Source organism: Lepidochelys olivacea (assembly GCF_965140295.1).
Source record: "Lepidochelys olivacea isolate rLepOli2 genome assembly, chromosome: 23".
Taxonomy (NCBI): Eukaryota; Metazoa; Chordata; order Testudines; family Cheloniidae; genus Lepidochelys; species Lepidochelys olivacea.
In genome coordinates, this window is record NC_140433.1 from 13,228,878 (window position 1) to 13,248,754 (window position 19,877).

At 60.8% G+C, this 19,877-nt stretch overlaps 2 protein-coding genes across 6 annotated transcripts; both read right to left on the reverse strand.

Moving 5' to 3' along the window:
- Positions 1–34: 34 nt before the first annotated feature.
- On the reverse strand, positions 35–3,553 carry LENG9 (leukocyte receptor cluster member 9). 2 transcript variants are annotated; one of them, XM_084612670.1, is made up of 2 exons: positions 3,230–3,553; positions 35–2,655 (listed from the first exon to the last, which is right to left on the reverse strand). In XM_084612670.1, the coding sequence occupies exon 2, from the start codon at positions 2,634–2,636 to the stop codon at positions 1,353–1,355; it is 1,284 nt and encodes a 427-aa protein (XP_084468796.1). In that variant the 5' UTR covers positions 2,637–2,655; positions 3,230–3,553; the 3' UTR covers positions 35–1,352. The 2 variants fall into 2 exon arrangements, with proteins under 2 accessions (XP_084468796.1, XP_084468795.1); XM_084612669.1 differs by lacking the exon at positions 3,230–3,553 and adding an exon at positions 2,882–3,016.
- Positions 3,554–4,816: 1,263 nt separating this feature from the next.
- CDC42EP5 (CDC42 effector protein 5) lies at positions 4,817–18,875 on the reverse strand. 4 transcript variants are annotated; one of them, XM_084612474.1, is made up of 3 exons: positions 18,649–18,875; positions 14,036–14,354; positions 4,817–7,421 (listed from the first exon to the last, which is right to left on the reverse strand). In XM_084612474.1, exon 3 carries the CDS (start codon positions 7,419–7,421, stop codon positions 6,843–6,845), a length of 579 nt encoding a protein of 192 aa, XP_084468600.1. In that variant the 5' UTR covers positions 14,036–14,354; positions 18,649–18,875; the 3' UTR covers positions 4,817–6,842. The 4 variants fall into 4 exon arrangements, with proteins under 4 accessions (XP_084468600.1, XP_084468599.1, XP_084468601.1 ...); XM_084612473.1 differs by lacking the exon at positions 18,649–18,875 and adding an exon at positions 17,633–17,760; XM_084612475.1 differs by lacking the exon at positions 18,649–18,875 and adding an exon at positions 17,633–17,751 and having other exon boundaries at positions 14,036–14,358.
- Positions 18,876–19,877: the final 1,002 nt, after the last annotated feature.

The following is a 19,877-nucleotide window of genomic DNA, read 5'->3' on the forward strand; positions in this document are numbered from 1 at the left end:
GAAAATTAATAAAAACGACAAACGTAGGAAGAAATGTTTTGGGCCACTGTCCTCTTTTTATTTTTTTGAGACTGGATCAGGGGATCCCATGTGGGAATTGGGATGCCGGCGTTTTCCCTAGTGCCTGTGACCTTGGGCAAATCGCTCCTGGCCAGATTTCCAAAGGGATTTAGATGCTGAAAGATGCAGACAGATGCCTAATGTGGCATAAAGTGGCCGGGCTTGCTTAACCTTCATAGTGCTAAGCTGGTTTGGAGAATCCCGCTGGACTCTCCGCATCTTTGGTCATCATTGAGTCTGAACTGTAGAAGACAAGCCCCTACCCCTGCTGTGAATGAATTCCTGCTTGAGCGAGAGCCGTTAGTCTAGTCCTTTGCTAGCACCAGCAAAGGCCGCAGATCGGCCCGTTCCTATCCGTAGCAAGAGGCTGGAACGGGTTAGATGCCAATTTCATCATCTGCACACGCTGACCAAAGACTGGTTCTAGCTCCAGTGATTGGAATTTAGAGAAAGGCACAGAGAGAGCTGCTTGGGAATGGGTGTTTCCTTGGTACGGGTTCACCCAGGCTGTTCCTGGTTGGGTATAAAGGGGAGGAAGCAGCTGGGAAATTTGCCGTTGATTGTAGAGAAAATTGCTTGAAAAGACACGTCCGTGTTGTGGGGCAAAATGATCCAAGAGCATCAAATTCTTCCCACCAACATGTGCAAACCCACAGGGGTGAGGGGAACAGACCGGGGCTCAACCCCCTGTCTTCCAGCTGCAGCAGCTGAGCTTGCTTGGGTGGGAGCCTGGGTTGCGGGACCCTTTGCCATGGAGCGAGCCAGCTGGCAAAGGACCCAGAGGCAGGAGCTCCCTGGGTTGTACAATGAGCTGGGCCCTGCATCTCAGCTAGGAACTCCCTCCTCAGAGGGAGGATGGGTGAATGACTTGGGGTTTAGGAAAGGGGGGAGATGCCAGGGAAGGGGATTATATGCATGGGGGCAAGGTGAATTGGGGAGCAGAGCTTGGGGCTAGAACCCAGGCGTCCTGGCTCCCAAATGTCCCTGCTCCTCTCTGAGCTGCAGATAGAACCCAGGAGTCCTGGCTCCCTACACCCCCACTATAATCACTCAGTCCCACTCCATGGAACCCAGGAGTCCGGCTCTCAGCCCTGCCTGCCCCCATAACTACTAGGCCCCATTCCCCTCCCTGCAGTGGGGACAGCCCAGGAGTCCAGCTCCCAGCTTTCATCTTGATGAGGGGACCTGAGAGAAGAGCTGCCCTCTCCTCAAGTTTTGATTTGGGGGGGTGGATAGAAGGGTCAGTAGGGCCCCAGCTCCTCTGGATTTGGGGAGGGGTGTAGGGCACCCCCTCAGTACAGATCCAGCTCCACAAGGGTGCTGTAAAATCCGTCCGTCCGTCTGCCCCTGCCCACCTGGCACAGACACAGCGATTCCACTGCCTGGGTCCCCAGCTCCTCCCCGGGGGGCTCTGCGGCCAGGCTCAGCTTCAGCTCCCCACCCGCCGGGATCTTGGCCACGGTGAGATGGAAGCAATCGTGGGCTGGGAGCGGGAAGATAGTCAGCCCCTTGCAGACAAATCCCTGCTCCAGGGCGTGGGCCAGCCCTGCCAGCTCCGGGCCTGGCGCGGGGGCAGCGTACAGCACCCGGCCCTGGAAGGTGCCCAGGCCCCGGAAGCGCAGGAGCGGGGCAGGCGGCAGGAGGCGCCGGTGCTCAGCCTGCAGCTCCCGCAGGGCGGTGACAGCCGCCTGCATCTCGCCAGCACCGTCCAGCCGGAGGAGGCAGAGGGTGAGGTGGAGGGTGGGCAGTGGGGTGCAGAACTCGGCCAAGCCGGGGTTGGCCTGGGTCAGGGCCTCCTGGAGCCGGGCCACCGAGCCCCGCAGCTCCGGGCTGGTGACGCGCACGGCCACGAAATGGGTGGGGCGTGGGGGCTGCGAGGCCACTGGGGGGCGGCTCAGGGCTCCTGGCTCAGCTTCGGCATCCTCATCCTCCTCTTCGCTCTCCGGAGCTACAGCTTCCTCTGGCACCCCGGCTCCACCGGCCGGCGAGCATCCCCCAGCTGAGCCACCGTCCCCCATTCCCACAGCCTGTTGGCCCCCGGCCTCTTCCTCCATCACCTCCAGGATGGTCCGGCCACCCCCGGTGGAGCCGAAGACGTCGTCCAGCCGGCTGGCTTTGTCCCACACTACGCGGCCGCGGTATTTGAAATACTGGATCCTGTGCTGGGGTATGGCCAGCACCTCCGGCCCAACCGAGGCCAGGTCCTCCCAGGAGAAGGCCGTGAAGGCGTCTTCCCGCACGCCGGAGAAGCGATCCAGGTGGCCCACGGTGAACGCGCCGGGCGGCAGCTGGCGGTCCCAGAGGATGCGGGAGACGACGTCCCCGGCTGTCTTCATGGGGGGCTTCTTGCTGGGGTGTTTGGGGGGCGGCTGGGGGGCGGCAGGCGGGGCGCCGGGGTGGGGGTTCCGGCAGCGGGCCCCAAAGCGGCAACTGCCCGCCAGGAAGAAGCGGCAGGTGGGGCTGAGCGTGGGGGCTGGATCTGTAACCCCCGGCCCATCGCACCCCGGTTCCGGGGCTCCCCCTGTGGGGTCGGCTGGGGGGGCAGCAGAATCTCCCGCAGCGGACAGGCCCTCCATTGCGTCAACAGAGTCCGGTCTGCAAGGCAAAGACAGAGTTAGCACAGGGGCCAGGGCCTTTCCCCTTTCTGGGGGGCAGGCCCCGATCTGGAACGGGACAAGGGGCCTTTCCCCTCTAGGGGGCACTGGCTTCTATCCGACCCCAGGGCAGGGGACTGGCTGGTTGAGGGTGGGCAAGGACTCCGGCCTGTCCCCACTGGGAGCAGGCTGCAGGGGCCGATCCTGCTGCATTGATCAGGAATTACCTGCCCCTGAGGAGCTGGGTGTCCCTGAGCCAGGCCTGCATGAGGATTTCCTGCTCTGGCCGCGCCCCTCCCAGCTGGGCCACTTGCCCAGGGCTATAAAGGGAGCTGCAAGGGCTGATGGGAAAGGCAGTGAAATTTTTATGGCTCTAAACCCCAGGCCTCCAGCAGGGGGCAAAGAGCAACCATGGTGAATGTGTAATTCGCTGATTAGCCCCGCCCAGAGCCAGCAAAGAAACCCAGGAGTCCTGGCTCCCAGCCCCACCCCTGCTCTTACCATTAGCCCCCACTCCCCTCCCAGAGCCAGGGAGAGAACCCAGGAGTCCTGGCTCTCCCCCGCAACACACTTACCACTGGACCCCGCTTCGCTCCCCGAGCCTGTCCTGGCTCCCAGGCCGAGAGCCGAGGGCTCTGCTTGTCACAGTCCAGGCCCTGTTACCAGCCCCGTCCTTGCCAACTTCCTTGACGACAATAATGTTCCCCTGCATAACTTGACTGTGGATGGGACGGGGCATCATTTGGACACTGAGATACGGCATAACCGTCCTTTAACCTTGTGTCTGAGCCATAATCCCACCCAGCGCGCAGGAGAGAACCCAGGAGTCCTGGCGCTCCGCCCTTCCCCTCTCTAACCACCAGACTCCACTCCCCTCCCAGAGCCAGGGAGAGAACCCAGGAGTCCTGGCGCTCAGCCCCCTCCCTGCTCTCACCACCAGACCCCACTCCCCTCCCAGAGCCAGGGAGAGAACCCAAGAGTCCTGGCGCTCAGCCCCCTCCCTGCTCTCACCACCAGACCCCACTCCCCTCCCAGAGCCAGGGAGAGAACCCAGGAGTCCTGGCTCCCCCTCCCCCAGGGAACTGCCCTGTGCCTCATTCCCCACCCCCACCCGAGCCAGCCATGCTGATGTTGCATCAGGCTCCCAGCTGCTCTGTTTCACTTGGGCACTTAGCTCCCTGTTCCTGGCAGGGCAGACCAGGCCTCCTGGACAATGTCACCCCACCCACCCCCACCCACAGCCCCGGCCCCAGATCTGTTTACAGTGGAAATCGCCCGGTGCCAGAAAATTCACAGAGCATGACTGGGAGCCCGGGGCACCACTGGGGGACGCTAACCCAGCCAGGGAGGGGAGTAGGGGGGAGGCTGGACAAGGTTTTGGGGCAGGGGGGCGTTAATGGTGAAGTCCTGGCTTCTGAATCCTGGTGGGCTGACAGGCCTGAGCCCCCTGCGGGAGGATTTACCCTTGGGCCCGGGGCGGGGGGACGACAGGGAAACAGGACCCTAATTCTCCGCTGGTCTGGGGCGGTGGGCAGCGGACAATGCCAGGGTAGCGCAGGGTAAGAGGGAGCGCATGTGGGGGGGGCATGGACAGAGGGGAGCTGGGGTGGGGCAGGGGGGAAGGATCAGGTAGAAGCAGGCCTGTGGGGTGTCTCAGGAGGAAAAGACAGACCCAAGCCAAGCGAGCTGGACAGACGTCTCTTGTCCGCCTGGCTCCGGCGAGGGTGGTGCACTGGGGATCCCTAGCTAGAAAGGTAGGGAAGCCAACGGTCTAAGGGCAGGGGGGTGAGATAGTGAAAGAGCTGGAGCGAGAACCCAGGAGTCCTGGCTCCCAGCCCCCCTGCTCTAACCCACCAGCCCCCACAGAGCTGGGGAGAGAACCCAGGCGTCCTGGCTCCCAGTCCCCCCTGTTCTAACCCACCAGCCCCCACTCCCCTCCCAGAGCCAGGGATGGAACCCAGGAGTCCTGGCTCTCACCCGTGCGCCCCACAGCTCTGAGAATATTTTCTTCCCACTCCCTATGTGGCCAGGACTGACCCCACTGTGTCCCCTCCTGGCTCCAGACAGCAGGTTACCCAGATTGTGGGGCTGGGGGGGAGGACTGGGGGGGGGGCGCTGTGGAATGGATTCCAGGGGCGAAGAGGCTCAAAAACAGGCCCAGCTCCGGACCGAAGGTCGCGCTTTAATGGTAAGAAACAAACATTTCTCTCTCCCCAGAAAGACTGGCTAGAGAGTGAACTCGAGGCAGGGCTGGGGGAGGGGAATGGACATTTATACACCGCGGGAGAGGGGGGCGACAATATACAGAGATATAAAAAAATATACGCAGAGATCCATCCTGCTATTTAACATGAGGGGTGGGCAGAGATACGGAGGGCCGGGGGCAGGCATTAAAGGCAGCGTGCCAGGCCTGGGGCTCGCAGCGGACACACCGAAGGACTGGGGTGAGGAGACCCAGGAATTAGCATAAGATCAGACCGTGACCTTGCCCCCCGTGGCAGTCTGGGGGTGGCTCTGGATGGAGCTCAGCTCAGCCTCCAGCCTTGCCCCCCCGCCCCACTCAGTGGCTGGGAGGCGGCTCATCCCTAGCACCCAGGTAGCAGCTTTCATCAGAGAAACCCAAGCCCTCCCTCCCCACACCTCCTCCTTGGGGCAGCACCATGAGCTCCACTTTAGAGGGGGAAACTGAGGCACGGACTGACCCATGGACTTGCCTGGTGACACACAGGGGATCAATGACAGAGCTGGGGATAGAACCCAGGAGTTCTGGCTCCCAGCCCCCACTGCCCTCACCCCTAGACCCCACTCCCCTCCTCCAGAGCCAGGGAGAGAACCCAGGAGTCCTGGCTCCCAGCCCCCTCTGCTCTAACCCATGAGACCCTAGGCCCTCCACCCCGGTGAATATAATCCATTAATGTCTCAAGTAACTTTCCTTCCATGTGGTGGGGAGCCCCAGGCATGAAATAGGGGGTGAGGGAGGAGGGAACTCAGGTCATTTTCACAGTGTTACCCAAATCACTTTTCTCATGGCTGATCCATGCCCCCCATCCATCCCAGTGCCCCTGCTCTTGTCCAAGTCCATCTCTTGTGAGCCCGGAGTCCAGATGGGGTGTGAGATGGATACACATAAAACCAACATCAAAGTGTCTCTCCTTTCAGTTCAGAAGTTCCTTCTCCCATTGGGACAGGGGAATGAGGGAGAGGATGGGGGACGCTGACTGACTGGTGGGTTATTTGGTCAATTGCTGAGATGATTGGTGGATTGATTGGTTGGTCAATTGGTTAATTGATTGTTCCACTGGTTGGTTGAGTGGTTGATTGGTGGCACGATTCTTGACTATTCCATTGATGGGTTGGCTATTCGATTGGTTGATCGTTGACCATTCCACGGACCAATCGTTTGGTTGATTGTTGACTGTTCCACTGGTCGGTTGACTGGTCGATTGGCAGATTGATTTGTGACTAGTCCGCTGATGGGTTGAAGGGTTGCTTGGTTGATTGTTGACTGTTCCATGGGTCAATTAGTTGGTACAAAACTTAGTTGGCAGGTCAATTGGTGGATTGATGGTTGATGGGTCCATTGGCCAATTGATGAGTTGGGCCGGGGGACGCGGGGGGCTGACTGTTGATAGCTCATTTTGTCAGCCAATGGGCCGATTGTTTTTTGGTGGTAGATTGATTGTTGATCAATTGACAGGTTGACTGACAAATGGATTGACAGGTGGGTTGGTGGATTGATTGAGGGGCTCATTAATAGATAGACGTATTGATGAGTTGACCAGTCAACGGATGGGTGGGTGGATTAGGATTCCAGAAATCCATACAGACAAGGAGGTGAAAATTAGGATAAAACACATTGGGCTTTCCATTGAAGGTAGGATCACCATCCTCAGAGAACCAGTACTGCCATGGGGAGGGGGCCAGCTGGGGGATAAGAATAAGTGAACAAAAGAAAAGAATGAAAGGAAGAAATGGTGGAAGAGGGGAAGGGAAAGAGAGCAGGAGCAAAAGAAAGAGAAGGGGGAAGAGCATGAAAGAAGGGTGAGGAAGAAGGAAAGAACAAGAGAACACATGCAAGGGAAGAGGGGGATGGCTGAAGCAGGGGGGGCGTGGATGAAGGGATGCGGGACCAGAAAGATGGATGGGTGGAGGGAATGGGGGGAATGGAAGGGAGCTGAGCCTCCTCTCCTATAGCCCAATCTCATCATCCAGCTCATCATCAAATGTGTATCCATGCCCGGAGCCTTCCTCCTCCTCCTTTTCTTCTTCCTCCTCATCCTCCTCCCCTACCTGGGGAGCCGCCCCATGGCCCAGCCCCTGTCCCCCCACCGGCCTCTCTGCCCTTACGTCCTCGCTCCGGGGCTGGTCCCCGCACTTGTCCATGACCCCCAACACCTCGTCCAGAATGGATGGCCCCAGATCCAACTCGAAGGAGAAGAGGGACTCGGCGTGTTGCAGTTCCCCCTCCCAGCCAGCGGGGTGCAAATCCGGGGCACCAGGGCCACCCCCCAAATCAGCCGGGCTGCCGGAGGACCCCGAGAGGCGGCTGGGGGACTGAGCCGGTGCCAAGGCCTCGGTGGTGGGGGGCAGCCCGTTGGCCTTGGGGCCCCCGTGGTTGCTGAGAAAGGAGGTGTCCCCGAAGGCGTCCCCGCCCCGGCCGACGTGCATGGTGTGCCGGAAATCCCCCAGCGGGGCGCTGATCATGTCCCGGCCGATGCGGGGCCTCTTCTTCGACTGGGAGATGGGGGACTGCTTCAGAATCGGCATCTGGGGGGCACACAGAGAGAGACATGGGGGTCAGGGAGACAGGATCCCACACCTCTAGGGGGCACCAGCTCCAATCCAGGACTGGCTGTCTCAAAGGGGGTGAGAAATGGGGCACGGGGCCTTTCCCCTCTAGGGGGCGCTGGCTCCCATCCGGCCCCAGGGTGGAGACTGGATGTCTCAGGGGGGCTGGGAATGGGTGACAGGAAAAGGGTTTCTCTCCTGCACCCCCATATCTTAGGATAAATAGGGGTCTCCCACTAAGGGTGTTGATCCCAGGCAAAATATCCCCCAACCTATGACATGGGATTATTTCAGAGGAGGTGGAAGGCAGGACTCCTGGGTTCTCTCCCCGGCCCTGGGAGGGGAGTGGGACCTAGTGGGTTAGAGCAGAAGGAGGCTGGGAGCCAGGACTCCTGGGTTCTCTCCCCGGCCCTGGGAGGAATGGCAGGGAGGATGTGGCTCTAGCCCAGGCCAGTGAGGATTGAGAGGGCCGGGATCGAGGGCTGGACAGCTGGGACTGTGGGGGGAGGAGATATTTCCTGTCCGGGGGAAGTGAAGTCAGTTTCCTCTGGCTGTTCTCCCTCCAGCCAGCTGGGAACCCTGGCTTTGTTCCAGATCAGAGCTGGCAGGGGGAGCTCACATTGGGGATGAGGAGAGCCCAGGTCGAGCAGGCAATGGGGGGTTCCAACTGGGGGCAGGGACAGCTGGGGGGGGGCAGGGGATTGGGGGGAGGCAGCTGGACAGGTTGCGGGTTGCTCTGATGTAGGGGGTGGCAGGAGAGGGCCAGATCAGATGGGGGGGAGTGGCTGGACAAGGAGGGGTACAGGGTGGCACAGAGGGGGAGCACTGGATGGACAAAGCAGCCCCCTCTATCAGAACAACAGCTGGAATCCAGAGCAGCTGGGCTGGGGTTCCCCACCCCCATGAATGGACAGGGAGACCCCTCTGTCTGTCTGGGACTGAGGGGGGGGGGTGTAATGGGGGGAAGGAAAGAGAGATGAAGGTGTGAGAGAGAGAGAAGAGAAGGAAAAGGGGGAAGGAGGCAGTGACTAGGGAAAAGAGGGGCTAGAAGGGGCCTTTCTGGATGGGGATACAGTGAGCGGGGGACGAGGAGCAGGGAACCCCCACCCCACCTGGTTCCCATGAGCCACCACCCCCTACCCCACCCCCAAGCCGCTCCCCTGGGGAAAGGAGTGGGGTGGGGAACCTGTCTGACCAGATTCCTGCTCCACCCCGCTGCCAGGGGACCCGGATCCAGGTTGAGCCCGGTGCCACAACAAACAAGGGGGCTGGGAGCCAGGATGCCTGGGTTCTCTCCCTGGCTGTGGAAGGGGAGTGGGGTCTAGTGGGTTGGAGCAGGAGGGGGCTGGGAGCCAGGACTCCTGGGTTCTCTCCCTGGCTGTGGAAGGGGAGTGGGTCTACTGGTTACAGCAGGGAGGGGGGGGTGTTGGGAGCCAGGACTCCTGGGTTCTCTCCCTGGCTGTGGGTGAGTCATGCTGGCAGTGGGATCCCAGCAGGCAGCAGCTGGGAGGGGATCTAATGGGTAGGGTTGATTTAGGCTTCTGGGGAACAATGATTCTGCTGGCGGGGGCAGGGCAGGTTTGGGTCCAGCCCCATCCCCAACAAGCGGGAACAAGAGGTACAACCAGTCCCTGGGAGCCGAGTCAGCAGGGCTGGGAGGCACGGGACAGAACCCAGGAGTCCTGGCTCCCAGTCCCCCTCCTCCACTCTAACCAATAGACCCCAGACCCCTCCAAGAGCAAAGGAGTGAACCCAGGAGTCCTGGCTCCCAGCTGCCCCCCCCCCCCAACCCCCGCCCACCGCTCCCCTCCCAGAGCCACCTCTAGCTCAGAGATTCCCTTCAATGCCCCCCATTGCCCCCCCCCCACGACAGTGCCTAGCAGCCCAGTCATGAGCCTGGCCCCCGCAGTGCTGGGTATGGAACGTTACTAGGTGTATTACGGTAGCGCCTGGGAGCCCCAGCTCTGGATCCCCATTGCGCTAGGTCCTGCACACTGTTAGGTGTATTACGGTAGCACCTAGGCGCTCCAGCTCTCAAGCGTGACCTCATTGTGCAAGGTGCCGTGTGTTGTTCATTAGGCGAATGATAGTCGCACCAGAGCCCCCCCCGGCATGGCCCCACGGTGCCAGGCCCTGTACCTTTTATTGCTATTAGGGGTATCGTGGTAGCCCCAAGGCACTGCCCCCCTCTAGCCCCACCAGCTATGCGAGAGGGGGCAGTGCCTTGGGGCTACCATAATTTCATTGCTATTAGGTGCATTACAGTAGCCCCTGGGTGCCCCAGGCGCCAGGTGCTGTACATTTCATTGCTATTAGGTGCATTACGGTAGCCCCCAAGCACCAGATGCTGTACATTTTATTGCGATTAGGTGTATTACGGTAGCCCCTGGGGCGCCAGGTGCTGTACATTTAACTGCTTTTAGGTGTATTACGGTAGCCTCCTGGGCGCCGGGCACTGCACAGACCCAGAACAAAGAGCCCATCCCTGCCCCAAGGAGGCGATGGACGGACAGAAGAACGGGGGTGGGTGCACATGGCGAGGCCCCATCAGCCAGCGTGACGGGCAGGGCGCTCAGCGCCAGGACCCAGGAGAGACCTGACAGCTGCGGCTCCAGGGGTGTTTACGGGGAGCATCTCCCCAGGGTGTGGGGCAGCCGGGGAGCACCCAGGGGCAGCTTGCCCATTACCCAGCAGGCAACAGCAACAGGGACCCCAGGCCCCTCAGAGAGGGATGGGGAGAGGATCAGGTGGGCGGACACCATGGAGAAGGGGAAGCCAGCAGCGGGACGCAGAGAGGGGACGATGGGACCAAAGCAACAGGCTCGGGGAACGCTGCTGGAACGGGTCTCGGCTGGCACGAGGCACAGCCCGGGCGAAGGAAGATGCAAGAATCGGGGTGCGAGAGGCGGAGAGTTTGTGTGCGGATGGATGAGAAGGGCCTTGGCCTAGAGATGTCCAGCCCGTGGGTCTAAGGCAGGGGTGGACAAACGACGGTTTACAGGCCGGATCTGGCCCGCCAGTCGTTTTAATCCAGCCCTCGAGCTCCTGCTGGGGAGCGGGGTTGGGGGCTGCTCCTAGCGGCTCCTGGAAGCTGCGGCACGTCCCTCCTCCGGCTCCTATGCTTAGGGGCAGCCAGGGGGCTCCACTCTGCCTGATGCCCCCGCCCTAAGCGCCGCCCCTGCAGCTCCCATTCGCCGGAAACCACGGCCAATGGGAGCTGCAGGGGCAGCGCCTGCGGCCAGGGCAGCATGCAGACCACCTGGCCGCGCCTCCACGTAAGAGCCAAAGGGGGGACATGCCACAGCTTCCAGGAGCCACTTGAGATAAGCACCGCCTGGAGCCTGCATCCCTGAGCCACCCTCCCGTGCCCCAAACCCCTGCCCCAGCCCTGATCCCCCTCCTGCCCTCTGAAGCCCTCTGTCCCAGCCCGGAGCGCCCTGCTGCACCCAAAACCCCTCGTCCCCAGCCCCACCCCAGAGCCTGCACCCCCCAGCTGGAGCCCTCCCCTGCCCTCCGCCTCAGCGCAGAGCCCCCTCCCGCACCCTGAACTCTGCATTTCTGGCCCTACCCTGGAGCCCTCACCCCCTCCCACACCCCAACCCCAATGTCGTGAGCATTCATGGCCCGCCGTACAATTGCTATACCCAGATGTGGCCCTTGGGCCAAAAAGTTTGCCCACCCTGCTCTAATGGTTAGAGCGGGGGGGGGCAGGGAGCCAGGACTCAGCTCTGGGAGGGGAAGTGGGTCTGGTGGGTTAGAAGGGGAGGCTGGGAACCAGGACTCCTGGGTTCTCTCTGCGATCATCTGCTCTGACCTCTTGTGTCACACATCGAAGGGCCCTGAGCGGATGCCTGTTCACTGTAGAGCCGAACCCTTGGGAAGTTGCCCCAACGGGTCATTTTCCTCCCCCTTAAAAAAAAAAAAAATCGGCCCCTCGTTTCCCATCGGGAATCGTTGAGCTTCAACTCCCAGCCGTTGGTTCTGCTTAGCCCTCGGGCCGCTAGCCGCCTGGGCCAGGCCTCAGGACGCGGGCCGAACAGCTCGGCGAGGTTTCGGCCCGCAGACTGAGAGAGAGGCCCAAGCGACACCCATGTTACGGGCCAGGCGAGACGGGTCGTGGTTGCAGCCACAGAGAGGAGGAAGGGTGGTGGACTGGGTGAGGTGGGGGGGAAGATTAGGAACTCAGCAGGAGCTGACGGCTGGACATCCACGAGGAGACGAGGCGGGGACGGAGGGAGACAGCTCTGCGGGAGACCCGACACCGAAGGGGCTAATGGGATCCCGGGCTGTGTCCCCAGGGGAACCTCGAGTGCGAGCAGAGAGGGGATTTCACCTCTGGATCTGGCCCCGGGGCGACGCTGTCGGGACCCCCAATTCAAGGAGGACGTCGATCAATTGGAGACGGGTCAGAGAAGAGTCACGCAGACGATTGGAGGGTTACAAAACCTGCCTGGGCGTGAGAGACGCCAGAAGCCCACCACTTTAGCTGAGCAGAGAGAAGGTCCAGGGGGGACTTGATCCCGGGCTATCGGTACCGACGTGGGGGACGAATATTTACTAACGGGCTCCTCAGTGGAGCAGAGGGAGATCAGACCCAACCCCATGCCTGGAAGCTGAAGCGAGACAAACCCAGCCTGGGAACACGGCAGAAGTTTTTCCACGCTGAGGGGACTTAACTGTCGGGATAATTAACCAAGAGACGCGGTGGATTCTCCTCCAGCCTCTCAAAGACCTGACCTGGATCAGCCAGGACTGAATTCGGGGCAGCGCCATGGGCTGGGTTCTCCCGGCACTCTGCGAGCCGCTCGCAACGGGCCCTGTCTGGCCATGGGATCTAGGAGAGTGGAGAAGAGGCCGCTGGGCTGTGGATGAGCTGGCCTAGAGATGAGGGAGATGAGAGGCGACCGAGGACGGAGTCTTGGGGAACCTGCCCCCAAAAACTGGAGGGGGCCAGTGGGAGGATCCTCCAAAGGAAACACTGAAGGAGCAATTAGAGAGGAAGGAAGAGAACCAGGAGAGGCCAACTAGAATAGAACCCAGGTGTCCTAGCTCCCAGCCCGCCCCTGCCACTCTGACCACTAGACCCCACTCCCCTCCCACAGCCAGGGATGGAACCCAGGAGTCCTGGCTCCCAGCTCCCCGCCCCCGCTCCAACCACTAGACCCCACTCCCCTCCCAGAGCTGGGGGTGGGACCCAGGAGTTCTGAATCACCCACCATCTGGCCCCTTAGCAATGAGATTATAGCTTCTCCCATGGGATTTTCATGTTTCCATCAGAGAAAGTCTATCAGATGAAGTGTGGTCTACTGACATGAAGGCAGGGGCTGGGAGCCAGGACTCCTGGGTTCTATCCCTGGCTCTGGGAGGGGAGTGGGGTCTAGTGGTCAGAGTGGCGGGGGTGGGGTGGGAGCCAGGACTCCTGGGTTCTATCCCTGGCTCTGGGAGGGGAGTGGGGTCTAGTGGTCAGAGTGGCGGGGGTGGGGTGGGAGCCAGGACTCCTGGGTTCTATCCCTGGCTCTGGGAGGGGAGTGGGGTCTAGTGGTCAGAGTAGCGGGGGTGGGGTGGGAGCCAGGACTCCTGGGTTTTACTGCAGTCTCCCAATGACTCTGTCCGGGACCAAGAGGTGTAAGGCCCCCTTCTCCTTGTTTTAGGCTGGTACCAGTAGCACCTTGTCTCAGGGTTGGAGCCCCTGCTAGTGAGGGCTGTTTGCTTAAAGCTCCCACCCCCACCCTGGCCTTAAAATCCAAACAATGGTCAGGTCTCCTGGCCTGCCTCTAATCTTATCCAACCCCCTGCAGATTGGAGGGATGAGCCCTCCCTGGGGTTGGGCAAGACATATAGGATTATAGCACATCCACAGAACCCACTCCCAGTCCAGGGCTGTGGAGAGAACCCAGGTGTCCTGGCTCCCAGTCCCTGCTGCTCTAACCCATTGGATCCCCCTCCCCGAGCCAGGGAGAGAACCCAGGCATCCTGGCTCCCAGTACCCCACCCCAGCTCTAACCTGCTAGACCCCACTCCCCTCCCAGATCCAGGGAAAGAACCAAGGAGTCCTGGCTCCCCGACCCCACTGCTCTAACCCACTAGACCCCACTCTTCTCCCAGAGCCAAGGAACCCAGGAGTCCTGGCTCCCCGACCCCACTGCTCTAACCCACTAGACCCCACTCCCCTCCCAGAGCCAAGGAACCCAGGAGTTCTAGCTCCCAGCCGCCCTGCTCTAATCCACTATACCCCCTGCCCCAAAGCCAGGGATAGAACCCAGGTGTCCTGGCTCCCTGCCCCCCCTGCTCTAACCACTAGACCCCACTCCCCTCCCAGAACCAGGGAGAGAACCCAGGAGTCCTGGCTCCCAGTCTTCCCTCACGTGCTCTAACCACCAGCTTCCACTCCCCTCCCTGACACAGAACCCAGTAATCCTGCCTCCCGTTTGCCCCAACCCCACACGCCCAAATTTCCCGCACGGCGGCTCTTCCTTTACCTCGACCCACTGGCTCGGTGATCTCAAAGCATCCGCTATCCCCTCCGCCGTCATGGAGCCGGATCCCCTCTGAGGCCGCCGAAAAGAACCCGGAAAAAAAATTCCTTTACTCACCCTGTACGAATCCCAAGTCCGGAGATCAATGAGTCACGCACAGAGCAAGCCAGAGTCTCCGTCTTCCTGTTTTGTAATCCAGAAATGGAGCTCGCTTTCCCGAGGCCAATTCCACCGCCACCCAAGCCCGCGTGGGTCCGGGGTTTCGCTCTCTATCCGGTCATTTCTCCGCACCCCGATGCAAACGCGCCAAAACTCTCGGGGGTGGCCGGCGAGTGGCGGCCTTTCATTTGCTCCCCGGCGTCCTTCGCCCTTTTTTCTCGTCCACTCGGGGTTTCTCTCCTCCCTCTGGGGCGGTGGCGGCTGGATCTTTATTCACCTGGCTCCAAAAACGAGAGGCATAAATAAGCTGGGGGGGGAAAACCTACCCACGCCGCTCATCCAAATGTACACACAGCGCCCGCCTCCGCTTCAGACCCCAGGCCGCGGGCTTTGCCGGGAAAGTCGAGATCCAGAAGTCAAAGCAAATATTATCCCATGGGACGGCGGGGGGAGGGGGGGGAGAGAAACCTGCACAGGCCAATTTATAAAGTTCATTGCATTCCTGAACTTCCGGGAGGTGCGAGTGCCGATCGGCTCGGGCCGGCTCTGTTTGCAGACAGGGCCGGCGAGCAGCTAGGGGGCTAGGCACAGAACAACTTGACGGTGGGGTCTATTGAAAAACGAAGCCGCGCCCAGCGGGGTGCGGAGGGGAAGGCAAGCGGTGGGATCTATTTTATAATACGGGGATGGCAGAGCGAGCGGTTCCTAGCGGGGCGGGATGGATGGATCAGGGGAGGGAGGGAGGGAGCAGTGTGTAGGGGGATAGACAGCTGCGGGGGGGGGGGGGTGTATGGAGAGATAGAGGGGTGTGGATGGGGATGGACGGATAGGGGTTGTATATGTGGGGATGGAGGAAATAGATTTAGATAATTTAAAAGTAATTATTCCCGACTGATCTGAAAACGACTTTAAGTTACGGCACTTATTTAAAAATATGTGGATAGATAGAGGGGGTTGATGAGGATAGATAGATGGATGAATGGATAGATAGAGGGGGTTGATGAGGATAGATAGATAGAGGGGGTGGACAGGAATGGATAGACAGAGGGGGGTTGATGGGGATGGATAGATGGATGGATGGATAGATAGAGGGGGTTGATGGGGATGGATAGATGGATGGATGGATAGATAGAGGGGGTTGATGGGGATGGATAGATAGAGGGGGTGTGGGGATGGATAGATGGACGGATAGATAGAGGGGGTGGACAGGAATGGATAGACAGAGGGGGGTTGATGGGGATGGATAGATAAATAGATAGATAATGTTTGACCGCGCTCCACAAGGACCAGGAAATGCAGAAACTGACAGAAGTCCCCAGGACGGGAATGGGGAAGGCACGGGGCAGTTGGCACAGGCCCAGGGGAGGGCTGGACGGAGCAGTCAGCCGCGGCAGCGGGCGCATGTGAAGTTCCTCGAGGGTTAACGCCGCCAGCGGATGGCTAAGAAACACCGTCACCAGCTGCCCGCTCCAAGGGATAAAATAAAAGAGTCGGGATCAAATTAACTCGGAGACCCAGTTACAGCGTCAGTAACCAGTCAAGGGACAGAATCAAGGTTGCTCAGATAAAGCAAAGCAAATTGCTGCCTAGCTTAATTGTAAGCACATCATGCCCGCTGCATGACAGGCAGGGGCCTATGACGCCCCCAGCACAAGGAAGGCCCCCGCTTGTGGTCAGGGTCTGGGCAGCGGCCCGGTGCGACGGGAGTCTTGGTTTGGGTCGCTAAGCGGAACTGGGACACGAGGAATCATCCTAAAACCAGACCAAAGCCAGCCGAAAAAACAGTAAAATCACAAATCACGCGCACAGCCAAACGGCAAACGAGTCTGATGGCAAGTAAGTTATAAAGCAAACTAGGAAAGAAGTCAGAAGTTTCACGGCAAAGCCAACAATGGCAAGCTAGCACGTAAACAGGAAATTAGCAGGAAAGTTATATAGGAAAGCAGCCACTTTGCAAATAGCTCATGGAGCAAATAAATAAGTTATACAGCAAAGCAGCAAACAAACAACTCATTTGCCAGTTTGCGACAGAATCTGTTACTTCGTTGCTCTTTTGCTAATACGTTAATAATCATAACAAATAATTCACATGTTCCTTATTTCCTAGATTGCTCGATATTTGCTGAACGACGGTTTTGCTGTGTAATCGACTAGCCGATTCGCTAGGTATGGGCTAGCTTGCGGTCTGATTTCTTGGCTCTAAGACTCATTGGCTAGATTGGTTTCAGAGGAGCCGCCGTGTTAGTCTGTATCCGCAAAAAAGAACAGGGGACTTGTTGCACCTTAGAGCCCAACCAATTTATTTGAGCCTCAGCTTTCCCCGAGCTCCAGCTCACTTCCTCGGACGCACTGGCTGGATTACAGCATAGCAAACACATCATACAGCAAGTTCGCAAATGAAGTATATAGCGAAAGAGCGACCATATTCTGTGGCCACTAAAAGCTATCGCAAATGAATAGCGAGAGAAGAAAGGAAAGGACCTGGCGAAGGGGGAAAGCAAATCCGAAGGCAGCCCATAAATGACAGGGCCAGACCACCAGAAAGCCGGCAGCTAATACCCGCATGACTGGGCTACTGTTATCAAATAATAAACCAGCTCCCGCCCACACCTGTGTGACAACAGCGGGCGCCTGCCTGGCATCTCACGGCCAGATGGGCAGGTTTCGAACATGCTTAGAACATGCCCGGGACCGTGTGACCCAGGGCAGGGTGGGGACCCAACAGGGGCCCCGCCTAGACCATGGCAGGGCCAGGGCAGCTGAGTCTGGGATGGGGCTCCTGCATCCCTTCCCCCACCCCACACGTGTGCCCTCACCCCACACATGCGTGTGTGTGTCCCCAGTGCGCCCGCCCCCCGCCCACCAAATCTTCCCCAATGTCTCCTCTCTCTTTCCACCCAAGTTTTCACCTCCTGCCTCAGTGAGCTGAAGGAATATTTCCCCTTCCCCCCAGCTGTGCCCCACCCCCCAGATCTCCCACGCCTGCCTCCCACCTCTCAGATCCCCCACTCCCGCCCCCCCAGCTAGGATGCCCCCAGCTGCCAATCCCCCCTACCCTCAGACCCCCAGCTGCTTCCCCAATCCTGCCCCCACCCGCAGATCCCTCTCTGCTGTCTCCCATTCACTAGATCCCCCCCAGCTGCCCCTCCTACCACCATCCCCAGATCTTCCCAGCTGCCCCCAACCCCATCCTTCCCCAGTTGCCTCCCTCCTTCCCCTCACTTCACAGATCCCTCCAACTGTCCCCACCCCAGATCCCCCACACTCAGACCCCCAGCTCTCCCCACCCTCAGCCCCCCAGCAGCCCCCACCCCAGATCCCCCACGCTCAGCCCCCCAGCTCTCCCCACCCTCAGCCCCCCAGCAGCCCCCCACCCCAGATCCCCCAAGCTCAGACCCCCAGTTTCCCCACCCTCAGCCCCCCAGCAGCCCCCCACCCCTCTCCACCCCAGATCCCTCACTCTCAGACCTCCAGCTCCCCCCAATCCTGAGCCCACACCCCAGCTGCCCTTACCGTCAGCCCCTTGGCAGCTCCCCCACCCCAACTGCCCCCCACCTCGAGCAGCAACGTGCATCCGCAGTGGGGCGCTGGCCCGGCAGGGCGGCCCCCTCCGCTCCGCTCCGCTGGGGTCCCGCAGCGCAAGGGGCGAGAAAGTCGGCGCCTGGCTCAGAAAAAAAACCTCTCTCCTGTCAAGGGTTAAAGGGGCGGGGCCCCTCCCAGGCCCCGCCCCCTTCTCCAACTCTCTTCTTAAAGAGACAGACAGAGGCTCGAGGCTGGGTTTTTTTAAGTGAGAAGTTCGGGGGTGGGGGGGAATTACCGCCCCCCTTTCCCGGGCAAAGGTTGTGTGAAGGAAGGAACGGGAAAGGGGAAGGATGGGGAGGTGGGAGGAAATGGTGGGAATCCCAGACCAGGGGGTGCCCCCCCGCGCCCCGCCCCAAGCTGGAATTTCCTGAAAGGGGGGGCAGGGGGGCGTCCCAGCCAGTAACAACTTCCAGACCCCGTGTGAGCCACGGGGGGGGGAAGGGGGAGTGGGAGGAAGAGGGGGGGGTGTATAGGGATAGATAGATAGATAGATTAGATGGAGAGGGATAGATAGAGGGGGTGGTGGGGGCGGATGGGGATGGATAGCTGCGGGGGGGAGGGAAATAGCGAGAGGGGGTGGATGGGGATGGGGGGGCGGAGGGGGGTCGATAGCTGGGGGGGAGGGAGATAGCTAGAGGGGGGTGGATGGATAGATGGGAAGGGAGATAGCTGGAGGGGGAAGGGGGCGGATGGGGGATGGATAGATAGATAGATTAGATGGAGGGGGATAGCTAGAGGGGGGGCGGGGGCAGAGGGGGGTAGATAGCTGGGGGGAGGGAGGTAGCTAGAGTGGGGCGGATGGGAATGGAGGGGGTGGCGGGGGCGGAGGGGGGTAGATAGCTGGGGGGGGAGGGAGATAGCTGGGGGGGGCGGATGGGGATGGAGGCGGGGGCGGGGGGGGGGGAAGACCGATCTCTCTAGCCGGTCCCCCACCACCCGGCCTCCCCCACCCCCGCCGCCCGCGGAAGGGGCCGGAGTCCTTGCGGCACCTTCCAGGCGAACATTCAGCGGTCGCGGCCCCGCTCCGGGGGCTCGGACCCCGGCTCTCCCCCCGGCCACAGGGCTCACGGTCCAGCCGCTCAGCGGCCCGGGCGGACAGCGGGCCCACAGCCCGAGCCCTGGCAGGGGAGTGGGGTCTAGTGGGGAGAGCGGCGGGGAGCCGGGACTCCTGGGTTCTCGGCTGGGCGGGGTCTAGTGGGGAGAGCAGCGGGGAGCCGGGACTCCTGGGTTCTCGCTGGGCGGGGTCTAGTGTTTGCGGGGGGGGAACGGGGGGGACATTTCTCCTTTTCCCATCGCAGCGGCTCTGGATCCCGCGGCAGGAAATGCAGCGGGGCCGGGAGAGGGGGGAGGCGCCGGGTCCGCCCGGCTCCCTGCCGCCAGCATCTTACGAGGCGGGGGGGGGGCTGGTAATTAACCCCTGCGAGCCAGGGAAGGACCAGAGACGGGCCGGGGGGGATCTGGTGCCCAGCTCTGTCAACGCAGGTAACAGCCTTACTACTGCTGCTGCTGCTGCCAGCGCAACCAGCCTGTCCTGCTCCAGCACTGGGGGACGCCCTTCCTCCGGCGGGGGTTCGGGTCTCACTGCCCCCATACGAGGGATCACCGAGATACACAGCCGCTCCCAGCCCCTCCCCCTCCTTAATGCCCAGGTGTCAGCCAGACCCGCCCCCCCAGACAGTCACACCTTGGGGGGAGGGACCCAGACGGGGTGGGGTTATTGTTTAGTTAATTAAGATAAAGTGGGTGAGATACCCACCCCCCTCCTCACTACATTAGGCTTCCAGGGTTAGTGGTCAGGGTGGGGGCTGGGAGCCAGGACGCCTGGGTTTTCTCCCCGGCTCTGGGAGGGGAGTGGGGTCTAGTGGTTAGATCAGGGGGAGGCGCCAGGACGCCTGGGTTCTCTCCCCGGCTCTGGGAGGGGAGTGGGGTCTAGTGGTTAGATCAGGGGGAGGCGCCAGGACGCCTGGGTTCTCTCCCCGGCTCTGGGAGGGGAGCAGCGTCCAGCAATCCAGCGGACACCCAGCTGGGGAGGGGGCCGGAGCCTGCGATCTGGCCCCCTGTGGACTCGGCCGCATCCTGCCGATAAGCGAACAGCTGGAGTTCATTTCCGGACCAGGGCGGCCCCCTCCCCCCCATTCTGTCCCTCCCCCTTCCCGCCCAGGGTACGTGGCCCTGGCGATGATTTGGGGAGGGGGCGGGGGCAGCATAGACCAGGTTG

What these genes read in the sequence shown, in the direction of transcription:
- LENG9 (XM_084612669.1), bottom strand. Translation starts at nt 2,922, where the DNA reads ATGCAGGCCTGGCTCAGGGACACCCAGCTCCTCAGGGGCAG. An exon ending in ACCCAGCTCCTCAGGGGCAG is followed by an intron (nt 2,656 to 2,881) that starts GTAATTCCTGAT and finishes TTTGCCTTGCAG; the next exon opens with ACCGGACTCTGTTGACGCAA.
- CDC42EP5 (XM_084612472.1), bottom strand. Translation starts at nt 13,975, where the DNA reads ATGACGGCGGAGGGGATAGCGGATGCTTTGAGATCACCGAGCCAGTGG. An exon ending in CACCGAGCCAGTGGGTCGAG is followed by an intron (nt 7,422 to 13,921) that starts GTAAAGGAAGAG and finishes TGTGCCCCCCAG; the next exon opens with ATGCCGATTCTGAAGCAGTC.